This window comes from Semicossyphus pulcher, unplaced genomic scaffold (genome assembly GCF_022749685.1).
Source record: "Semicossyphus pulcher isolate SPU_LCO1_2020_fin unplaced genomic scaffold, fSemPul1.0.p SCAF_4, whole genome shotgun sequence".
Lineage (NCBI taxonomy): Eukaryota > Metazoa > Chordata > Actinopteri > Labriformes > Labridae > Semicossyphus > Semicossyphus pulcher.
Genome location: NW_027211715.1, coordinates 2,412,400 through 2,424,785, shown reverse-complemented (window position 1 = coordinate 2,424,785; position 12,386 = coordinate 2,412,400). Strand labels below are relative to the sequence as shown.

The window sequence follows — 12,386 nt, the reverse complement described above, 5'->3', positions numbered from 1 at the left end:
TACGCCCGGGGAAATCCTGCGCGTCCACGCCGCATAAATCCCACATTACATAAACTAACATTTACCTAAATCAACATGACTCTGCTGCACGGGTCAGCCTGCACTAACTGAGCTGTGAGTAAACACATTAGTGATTCACCTCCATCTGAATAACACACACACACACACACACACACACACACCAGCATCACAGGTGTAAACACAACAGTGACACACACTCTCAATTTTCATCTGCTACCCAAAAAGCAAAGCGATTAAATCAGCACAACAAACACCCACATGATGAAAACAACATTAGAATCAGTTATATGATAATGCCAGTGATTAAATATTAGTCAGACACACACACACACACACACACACACACACACACACACACACACGATCACATGTGAGTATCAGTTTCCACCCAGGGTTTTGGCGTAGCATTGGATGAATAAAATAAAGATCCGAAACAACACAGATGATGAGAGCATGAAAACACGGCCGGGAACAGACCGGAGAATATTCTGGAATAATGATGTCAAAATGAAAATGAACTTGTTCTATGCATCTCATTTAAATTCCCCTAAACACAGCGCCAACTTTCAATCAGCATGTGCAGTGCTCTCTGTTATTCCTCTTAAAACACTTTAAAAATAGTTCAGCTCCTCTAAAGGTCACAAATTAACATTTTATATTTTGTTTGTCGAATTCGTACAAAGACAAATTATGGAGGACGGGGGGGTTGGGCGAGATTAATTCCTGGCAGCGCAGAGCGACGTTCATCACTGAGGAAATATGTTTTTCTGTACTGAGAGAACTGACCCGTTTCCCTTCACAGTTTAGGGTTCAGCCGAGGTGCTAATGGTTGATGTTTAGAAGAAGTGTTGATGCATTATACCTCTGATATTGTGTTCAAATCAATGACTGTTTATAAAGATGGCCACTACGTCTCCTCCTCTCGTTGTACAAAAGTGAAGCCTAAACCCCCCCCGGAGCGGGCGCTGCCATCTTGCTCATTAGTTTCCAGAGTGTGTGCAGCAGAGATCAGATCTGGTGGAGCCGCTGTATTGACGTCCCGCCCCTTCCTCAACCCAAAACACACCTTTACCTTGTGTCCTTGGCGTGTTGGAGCCCTCAGGAGTCCTTGGCGTGTTGGAGCCCTCAGGTGGGCTCAGTCTGCAGCAGAACAGCTTCTTGTGTCGGTCTGAAGCAGATATTCACGCTGATGGAAAGTTCAATGACTGTAGTGTTAGTGTTAGTTACGTCTCCTCTCGCTGTTCCTCCTCTACTCTGCTACTCGGGAACAGAACGCTGCAGGAGCCCCATTTGTCCACAGAGCTGTCAATCATGAGGCCACGCCCCCTTTTTATAGCATCACATAACTAATTAAAAGTTAACAGAAAAATGAACACTTGGACATAAATCAGCATGATAAGAACTAACTATAATGACAGAAACCATGTTGGAGAAAAATGTATTTGACGTGTATTTTGATTTTATAGTTTGACTCATGTCCCATCTGTTAACATGGAGGAGGCGGGCTTTATGACCTATAGTGCAGCCAGTCAGCAGGGGGCGGTAGAGAGGGTTTGGCTTCACTTTAGGGGAGCTGTCATGTCGGCCATCTTTTTATACAGTCGATGATTCAAATAGTGAGAACATGTTTACAATGGAAGACAGTCAGCACCCTCCTGCTGATGCCAGGATCCCTCTGGGGAAGCCTCGATGACGTTACATCAGCAACAAGCTTTGAGGTTTGATCACCTTGTTTGAATGTTGTTGATTTGGTCTTTCTTCCTTGTTGTTTTGCTGTTCTTACCTCGGGCCACATTTCTAAATATTGATGCAGCTTTAGAGTCTTTACAGGAATAGCTATGTTGAAATCTGACCGGATTCTCAGTGCGGTTCTTGTGTCAGACTTCCTGCTGGCTCATTTGCTCTGTGAATGTATTTTGAATGGAGCCGAGCGCCCTGAGGGTCATGTGGTGGAGAATTAAAGCTGTGGTGGGAAACGTATTCGTAAAAAGAAAACAAAAAAAGCAAACAGGCATTTGTGGATTTTTTAAGGCCTGTAAAAACCTCGACTAAACACTCTCATGGACTGATCCTGCACTGCTGAGGCAGAGCACGTTCATGTGTTTGGGGAAGTAGTTGTGGCGTGTTTTTGGCCGTCCCCTGCTAAAGAGTGCCTGCGATCAGTTCAGGTAGCTGCATCACAGCCGGACTGGACGCAGCTGCTCCTGCTGGAATCGCTCATTGAGACTCGGATGAATCATTTTCTTGTTTTTATGCTTTTGATTGATTTTGGAACTTTTTCCTTCTTCTGTTGCAACTCAAAATGTTTTAATAAAGAAGTGAATGCTCGCGGAAATGCAGTTTACATTTTTGGTGAGTTCTCATCCCACCTGTGCACGAGTCCTTCAAAAGATGGAGTATGTCATTATTAAATGTTTCTCAGACAAACAGCAAATGAAGCTCCTCCTCCACCGAGGCTGACAGATGACACAAGACCCAGCTGTGACAGGCTCCTTCGCTCAGACTTCATTAATGTATTTTCCAGGAAATTCTGCAGCGTTCAGTTACTCTCAGCACGACGTGTGCTCAGGAAATGTGAAATACAAATGCAGCTCTGCAGTGATCATACATGAGGCGCTGCAGGCGCATTAGAGCTGCTGTCTGCTGCTCTGACTAATCGTGATTAGGATAAACAGGTCGAGGCCGGAGCAGTCAGAGACACAGTGATGTTTTTATTTATTAAATCAATGAAGTTAATAAAATCTCTTACAAATCCAAGATTATGTGTTAAAGCTAATCAAACACTTTAGAGTTACAAAAACATGCTGTGATGAACCCTGTTGTCTTCCCGAGCCATCGCAGCGCGGACAGTCTTACCTCAGGGTTGTGAGAAATAAAATAAGACAATAATCAGAGGGTCTGCCCCGTGTCAAACCCTCTCTGTGTGAACCCGGGGGGAGGTGAGGCTCCATCGTTGGAGGGGCCGCATGCTGAGAGCGGCTGATGGATGTCTGATGTTTCTCAAGAACAGCCGGTCGCTGGCAGATGTGACGCCTTTCTTCTTTTCTATGAAAGAATTCAGCAGGAACAGAAAGTTCTGCTCTAATAAAACACATTGCTGCTCACATGCAGACACACCTGCACAGGCACAGGTGAGGATATCCACACAGTCGGACAAAAATGACATTCGGTGTCGTTGTCACTCATTTATTCAGCAGCGCTGAGAGTGAAATCCGGTGTTAAAGCTTGATTGAGATTTGAAAGAAATGCCATATTTAGCTTCGGCTTCTGAGGTTGAACAGGAAGTAACTTTATATGGTCAGAGTGCATTTATAATAACCGCACAGAGGAAGGAACAGTGGACATTTTGGGAAATATGCAGATTCAGTGAAGGCAAAGCTTTCGATTTACCAGTCGATCTACGTTCCAACCCTCACCTGTGCTCATGAGCTTTGGGTAGTGACCGAAAGAATGAGGTCGCGGATACAAGCGGCTGAAACGAGTCTCCTCTCTCTGCAGGGTGTTTGTGCTCAGCCTTAGAGAGAGGGTAAGGAGCTCAGACATCCGGAGGAAGCCTGGAGTAGAGCCGCTACTTCTTCGCCAGTTGAGGTGGTTCGGGCATCTGATTAGGATGCCTCCTGGGTGCCTCCCTCTGGAGGTTTACCGGGCACGACCAACTGGGAGGAGACCCTGAGGTAGACCCAGAGCTCGCCGGAGGGATTATGTTTCCTATTCACAAATGTATTTCTGACACACACACAAATATTTATTGTTTTATGAAAATGTATGCATTTAAATGAATTTGTAATTTTTAACAAAAACATTGTTGACGTTGTAACATTTCTATACAAAGTATATATAAGTATATAAAGTTAGCCTCTTAAGCCTGGGCGAGGGCAGCTGAACAAAGAAAATGCCATGCATGTTGTTAGGCCCCGCCCCCCAGGTTAAATACCCTGTTTTTAGACAGTCCCTTATGTGACATAGATCGTAAATATATGACAAGCAGCCGGTTAGCTTAGCTTAGCATGAATACTGTGCAAAAACGCAGATTAAGAAGCTAAATCTCAGTTGTACGGGGAGTTGTGTGCAGCTACTCCAGGAAGTAATTGGTCCCAATCTTTCAGCTAAGTGACGTCAGCCTGCTGCTAGCTGCAGCTTTATGTTTAGCTTATAGACAGACTGGACTCAGTCATTGAAGGATTTCTGATGAGATACTCAACTGCAAACCAATATATTAAACTAAATTAGATATGATTCTTATTTTCTTTAGAGCTCCAACTCTTCCAATGACTATCAATCTTTGTGCCTGATGGCTTTTTTATTGGATAACTGACTTATGTGAGACTTTGAAGTACAAAAGGGTCCCTCAATACAAGAAGAAGAGAAGAAGAAAAGGATGGTGATTGAAAAGCTTTTGTTGAATCTTTCTTTCACTTTACTGTCTGTTTCTTTCATTTCGGTGTTTGGCGGCGAAAATAAAAACAACCTTGTTCAAAAAATATGAGAGCGTCTTGAACCTTCATCTCCTGACCTTTAATTCCCTGAAAAACCGTCCAATCACAGAGAAGGACAGTGGTGGTGAGGCTGCTCTGAGACTGTCCATGAGAGGAGGTAAGAGCCTATTCATGAGTTACATAAGCTGGAAGAAGCAGACAGTTTGAGAAGAGGCTCTCACACTGAACTCCTTCTCTGTGCCGCTGTGACGCAAGCTGACGAGGAACAAAAGAAGCAGAGGCCAGAGGTCTCCTGCTCAGTGTGAGCGAGTGTTGCCACCACAGCTACAGTGCGACAAATACGTGAATAAAACATGAGGGAGAGCAGCCATGTGTCTGACACAATGTTAACTAAATATTCTGCCTTCATTAGGTGTGCTGGGGAATAATAATAAGCTGTCAGGGCTGTGAAGGAGGACTGCAGCCGACTTTCGTATGACGCTGACTGAAAGGATCAAAGTAGAAATGCTGCATTTTGGAGCCGCCCTGCAACACTAAGTCTGTACAGAGCAGTGGACATGCCTCTGGGTCTTTGGAGACTGGGAAAACCAAGTGTTACTGTTTTGAGTTTGTCGTACCACAGAATAAAATGATGCTAGGTACCCTGCAAAATTTGAGTGACTAACAAAATCACCTTTTATATACAATAACCTTTCAAAGTCGTGAAGAAAAAGAAGAAATATTTGTGTCCGCCCAATCTGCTCTCTGCTCTCTGCTCTCAGCCGAGCGCCCCCGCCTCCTCACGCTCACGCTCTCAGAGCATGCAGGGGCGAGGCTGACACAGACAGACGGGCATCTTTCTCATGCTCGTATTGATTTGAAGCGGAGGTGAGTGCAACTAAATGTAGAGAAAAAGCGAGTCGCAGCTTGTCTGTCAAAACTATTTTATTAGAATCAACAAAAAGTAACCGGCTGTGATGAAGTGACTCGTCGGCTGTTTGGCCGACAGCTGGCCCTGATGTAAGGCCCTGCACTTTCTAACAGTACTCCACGTAGATGACAACAAAAAGGTTATAGGACTTTCCTTCCTCAACAAAGATATAGTGACGACTTTGCAGCAACCAGCCGAATCTATCATTCCCTCGTCTTTATATTAGTCTATGAGACTACACAATGTAAAATCACGTAATCCCTGTGAATCCCTGGTGCCTCTGATAAAAGTCGCGAAACTAGCCTGTAAAATGTTCACTGCAGAGACGGGCTTTGGTGATGATCCGAAGGTCTCCATTAAGGCTGCCTCTGGATTAGCCAGCTCTGGCATTTCCAATATGGCGACCCCCAGCGGCGGCGCAATTCGGGCTTCAGAAACCAATGGGTGACGTCACTGAGACTACGTCCATTATTTATACAGTCTATGGTAATGACTAACTCCACAATTCAGTAATATAGAGTTGAAGGTCTCTTTAGATGTGTTCGACAACCATTGGTTTTTAAAGAGTCTTAAACCTGCATTCTTTCTCATGTCCAGCAGGGGGCGACTCAGCTGGTTGAAAAAAGAATTCAGATTGTATATAAGTGGATTTGAAAATGACTTCTCTCTTGATATTTTACCTGAATAAACATTTTCCTGACGAGTTTCTGGTCCTGATTTTCTTCATTTAGTAAACGATGGAGTCAAATAGCTGATAAAGCAGGGGATGATTAAGGGCAGTGGTTCTCGGACGAAGTACCTCCTGACGCAAAATACTTTTGAAAGGAAAAAAAAGGTCTGATGTATTAAAGAACCTTGAAACTGAAAAGCACCCGAAGGTGATTTGGCTTCATGCAATTCTTTCTGCTAAAAAGGCACAAATTCTTCCTCATACTGACGGCACTTCATCACGTCTTCTCTGTGTTTTTAGCTGCATTGTTGCTACGTTTCGACCAGGAGTCCATTGTTGCGCCTGGTTTTTGTCTCGCTTTCAGCACTGAAAATGTCTCCAGCTCAGAGCAAACAGAAACTTTGACATGATCGTGTTTGTTGCAACAATTGAGAGTTTACGGTTTGAAAATGGGATTGTTAAATATTTTTAAATTAAAATTACACATTTATATTTTTATTGAACTTATCATAGTGTAAATATCCATGGAACTATGCATAATTGATTGAACATAAAAAAGTACCCCAAAGGCCTCTTGAGGTACTCTTGCCCCTTATATAACACTGCTATAGGGCGGGGCTACCTGGTGATTGACAAGTCGCTTCCATAGCAACCTGCAGACATGTCTTCCTCGGTGTTCTGTTGTACTAATAGACACACTGAGGGGTAAGCTGGTCATTTTTAGATAGCAGATTTTCATTAGCATCAGCATATCACTGTTACAACCAAGCTAACTAAGCTAGTATTAGCATTAGCTGATAACTCAGTGTTTGCTAGCCCTTTGCTCTTTCCAGGCTCCTCTGACTCGTCCAAATATGGTCACTTCTTGTTCAGAAAAACAGTGACAACTAAAACTCCAAATTCAAGGCTTCAAAACAGTCGTCTGCATCACAGTTGCTACTTCCTGTACACAATCTAAGATGTGCGTGATGTAAACAGGCTGTGTTTGAGTGTTTCACACCTGGTGAACTCCATCGCTGGCCGTGTAGACGGAGCGCAGCTGCTTCAGGTGGTCCCTGGTGTGACTCAGACCTCGGAGGGTCTCAAACATGTTCTCCACAGCAGAATGGGCTCGCTCCGTGGTCAGCTCCTCAGGGCTCGCACAACCTGACAACACACAAACACAAGCACACACTCTTACTCTCCTACATGAAAAGAAAGTTATGTAATATAAGCAGAATGTCAAGATTGTGACATAACAGATGGACACTGGAATCATGTAAAAACTGACCAGAGGAGGAAGATTAACACGCAAGAAAACATCTGCAGAAAATCGACTGTCAGGAACATTCTGCTTTTGGAAGGTAATTTTCTCAGCTGGGTGTGCACTGAAACCAATTACCCAGGCGAACGCTCGGCAGGGAGAGGACAAGAGCTCCTTTATTTAAGCAGAAAACCTGCAGTCTAATGAAAAGCTAATGTTCCCTCCTTCCAAAGAAGTGCACAGGGCAGCAGAGGCGTGCTGTGAAATAAACCCCAAATGACAGAGAAGGAGATAAAAGCAGAGGAGGCAGATGGGAGGTTGCATAAGAATGTGAAAGTGAAGTAAACAGACAGAAAGTGGAGGCAGACAGAGGACGGTGGCCGAGCTGACAGTTTACAGAGCGGCGGGTGAAGTAGGTCGGCCGGCACCTGAACTTCCCCTCGAGCTGCTCAGGAATGTAGCTGCCTTCTGCTAACAGGACGCTCAGCTCGGGTACAAGATAGAAAAACTGAAAACTGCATCAGCTCAGGTAAACGAGAGCTTCATAAAGCACTACAGGGAGGCTGAAGACTCCACAACCTGGGCTGCAAATCAGCAAATTTACTTATAATAGTGTTTTCAAAGTAGCACTGTACACACTGTACATTTCAGAGGAACAATTCCTCACTCTCAGCCTCTGACGGACTCTTATTGACTGGATCTTTAAGCTCGCACTTCCTCCCAGTCAGAGGGTGTTAACATGGTGCTGACATAAGAAGATTAATCTATAACAGCCGCTCCACCCTGTGACATAACAAGTCTATAATAACTGTATACTCCGGCCTATCTGTTGATGTGTTTGTCAGGATTAATGCGCAGTATTAAAAAAGAACTTAACAGCTGATGTTTTGCACCAAAAGGTCACATTTTAAACACATAAAACAAAAGTTAAAGGACATGCAAAAGGTCACACAACTTCCAGTTATCACATAAACAATAAATGGATGTTGATTAATATAATTAGGTTTGGCTTAAACCGTGTGTCCCCTGTGCAGAGGCCACAGTCCTCAATCATCCCCACTCTCTCCTCCCGTTTCCTCTCTCTCGAATAAAGGCATAAAAAAAAAAAACCTGGTGGTACAAAAGTTAATTTTCTTCAGATCAGATTGAATCAAATCTTAAAAATATGTTGATCAAAAGAATAAAAAGGACTCTGATATGGGATTAGATCACGTAACCCAGTTGGGCTTTGATCTGGATCAAACCTTCAGAGAGTCGATTAAAACTTTGAGCAGGATTTAAAAACCTTTGATCCAAAAATCTGGATTATCCTGATTCCACCTGAAGGCTGGACACAGGACGGATTTTATGAATTACATGTCTTAAACTTTGAAATTAAACATTTGTATCATGTAGTACATCGTGTGTATGATTTGTTTAAATTAAATTAAAGACTTAAAGTAAATGAAGTAGACATAACTAAGTAAAGAGATCAACACAGTAAGGTAAATAAAAATCTTTTTCTTCTTAAAATTATCCCTAAAATGTGACTGATCACTTGTAATTGTACCTGCAGTTGAGTCCCTTATTGCATACAGGTCCATGTTTCATTACCGGGTCCATGATCAGGTCCCAACGTGGTTCCGGGTCTGCTAATGATATTATCTTTTATATTTGTTGTGGGTCACAAAAGGTCTGACTGTTTAAAAAGAAAGTTAAAACTAAGGGCCTGTGTCCACTGACCGGGGTTTTTCAATGCAGTTCAACGTTTCAGCGTCCTAAGCGTCCTCAGTGTTAGCTGCGCTCACCGCCACGCTCGTCAATGTCACTTCTCCCTCACAGACCAATCAAAATCAAGGAGGGGCGGAACTTCAGATATCAAATCTGTCAACAACACTGGCAGAGGAGAAGCTAATCCTTGCATTTTTTCGAGGGTACAATCTGCAGGTGTAGAGCTGCTGCTGCTGCCAGGACATGATTCCTTTCACTGTTTCTATGTTTTCTTTGTAAAATGTCCTTGAATTGAAGCAAATATGAAGCACACACAGCGATTTAACACAGACTTTACGGTCTCTACGGAGGGAAGCGGAAGTGCTGACAGACAACTTTCGTAACCTAGCAACAGTAAGCACCGGTGAGAAGCGCTCTGAAAAAAGATTGTGGGTGCTGCGTTAGTGGGATCTTTCTGGATTTATTGTGCTGCTTTCTGTCCTTCAAATAATAAAAACTTACAGTGATTTAATGCTGGCTCTTTTACCTTATGTTCGTTACAAAGATACTAGCTTTAACTTTCATTTGAAGTCCTGTTTAGAGTGCTGCTTATCCGGAATGAGTAATCTTTAAAGGTTTTCATATGGAGTACTGTAGCCTCTGTCTTGGGGCGCCTGCTCTACCAGCTGAGCTAAACCAGGGTCCCTATCCAGTGTTGTGATATTTCAGCCTGGACCAAGTGATGGATCGGGCAACAGACAGACATTATTATGATGAGTACATTGCAGAACATATGTCCACAGACCTGCACATCACCGTCGCTCACTAACAGCACACTGTTAGCTTTCCTCTCAGTACGAGCTCGCTACACTTTCCAGGCACTCCAGCTTTGATTTGAGTAATTAGGTTCAACTCAAACGGTCCTGCATGACTCCTGCCACCCCGGGGTCACCGCCAAAGCCCGGAAACTCAATTAATGCTCTTACTTCAGGATTATATAACAACGTATGAGCTCACTTATTATCCAGGGCCGCTGCGGAAAGAAAGCAGAGTCGGACACATATATGTGAGTGATATGTGAGTGTTGGAGATAATATCTAACACTCACATGACATGTGGTACAAATCTCCCTTCATGCACGCTGATATATGGAGTGAGAATTCAAAGACACGTCTGACTCTGACTGGAGACAAAGATACACATTCACCAGGCTGCAATCTGACCTGCATAAACACTCTGCCTCATTTTATTTGGCACATTTAAATGTAAAGGAATAAATCAACGTCAGCACGGTTAGATAACGAGCAGCCAACAGCTCGACTGTGTCAGGCTTTAATCTGTTATTTGTTCTCTGTTAGCTCTTTTTTCTCGTCATATAGACGTATTAAATTTAGCACGGTGAGTCTTTGTTTTGAGTTTCTGTCTGGAGGAATGTAAAGAGTCTGGCCCTCCTGCGCTGCCCAGGCTGAGAGGTAAACTCGAGGGAAAAACAGCAGGGCTCTTTGACGGAGCAGAGCGTGAAGACTCGGCGAGATGTGGGTCTTATCTCTGCAGACACCCGCACAGGAGAGAGGCATCCTGCAAAACAAATAACTGATGTTTGTCTGAGCGTTTTTTACCCGGAGATGCAAAAATATGATCAAATATAAAACGCAAGTATGCTGCAGATGTAGTTCCACGTCCTGAAGTGTGCATGTGACATTTCCTGTGTGTTCTCTGCAGGTATACGGAAACCTGTCAGAGTTCTTGCGTGTGTGCAGTGAGAGCTGGTTGACTTGTTGCCAAAGCATACAGAGCAGGGTTGTGGGGCTGTCACAGGCTGCTGGATCCTACCCCCCCCTCCCCTCCACCACCACCCTGTGGTTTAGATGTTGATCGCGGCACTGCTGCAGATCCTGAGGAGGAGCAGGACCAGGTGCCTACCGGGATCCTCCAGCCTGGCTGTGAGGCTGAACACCTGCGTCTGACTTCATCTCATGCAACACCGCCACCACGCCACCCACCATAACATCACCACACTACATTAACAGCCCCACACACGCCGTCTGATGTCTCTCACGCAAAGATGGGAGCTGATTCCGGTTTGTCCAAATCAACTCCATATTAAAGGCTTATCTAACAGCCTCCCGGTGATTATACCTTTTGCAGAACTGATGGGAAATGATGAGTAAGTGCAGCCGCCCGAATACTGTCTCCGTCTATACACATCTACTTCCTGCAACCACTTGTTAAACAGATCACAAAGTAATATCTGAGACTGACTCATCGCCGCGCTGCAAAGAGAAAGATTAGGGAGAGAAAGAGGAGAGAGAAAATGTATTTCAGTCTTCATAAGGAGCCCAAGCAGGAAACGGCTGATTGAGGGTTTTCTTAATTCGATCTAACAGAGCCGGAGGTGAGTAACAGTTACTGAGAGGGTGTGAGCGTAACCTGTGACGCTTTGAAGGTGGAACATACCAGCCGCAGAGGCTCAGAGGAATGTGTCTAAAAAAGGATTAAAACCAGGAAAGTTAAGAACTTCAGACGGAGAAGAGACGCATTTAAATGTCAAAGATGAAGATTTCTTGTTGTCACATAAGACCTGTGACGGTAACGACCTTCATGATTCATCGTACAAAGAGCAGCAAAGAGCAGGGATGAAGCAGGATTCTACCCACTGTTCATTATGCTGAAAAATCTGAACACGAACGAGCATGAATACGAAAGTTTAGGAAGCTTCTGTGACCGATGACACGCTTTGTTCACTCGTGCAAAATGCAACTTTATGAGCCTAAAAACAAAGCTCCTGTAAACAGTCACATAAAAAACATTCAGAAAGAAGAATGAAAGCGAGAGTGGGAAATTTATTTGAGAAATCTTTTTATTTTATTCGTTAAAATCCTCTTCACATGCTCGACAAAAATCGGTGACGAAAGTAGTTGCCAACAAATGTGGACATTAGTTGGTTGAGTGTATTTTTCATGCTGTGTGCGGACACAACGTTGGCTGTGTCTCTATTATGGGGCTGCATCCTTCGAGGGACGCGGCCTGAGGATGAGTCGTTCGTAGTCTGTGTAGACGCTAAGGTCCAACTGAAATGAGACGGTCTGGTCCACAGAGGATTTCCTGTTTGTGACACCAGCTGCTCCCACCCTTAACCTCGCTGCTCCTGTCGCCCAGCTACAGGTAGCTTGCTTGCTAACTAGCTAACATAACGTCTCGTAACTTAACCTATTATTTTAAAGATCATTTAAAGTTTCAAGGGCCCCTGTCATGTTTTAACGTTTGCATCTCGAGCTATTTGATTGAGTTGAAAACAGAAACTTTTACATTCAAAGTTTATTCCTCGGCTGCTTTAGAGTCCGCGGTCTCGTTTGAATTGAACGAATCTCGGGATACGTTTGCCCGGGAAAAGGAGGAAGCATCTGTCGCCCGCAT

General features: G+C 44.0%; 1 protein-coding gene across 1 annotated transcript in view; it reads right to left on the bottom strand.

Moving 5' to 3' along the window:
- scfd2 (sec1 family domain containing 2) overlaps positions 1–12,386 on the bottom strand; it is a 148,461-nt gene that overhangs the window by 14,623 nt on the left and 121,452 nt on the right. The window contains exon 6 of the mRNA XM_069680209.1: positions 7,038–7,183. Within this exon, the coding sequence (XP_069536310.1) occupies positions 7,038–7,183 (146 nt within the window). The remainder of the gene's footprint in view (positions 1–7,037; positions 7,184–12,386) is intronic.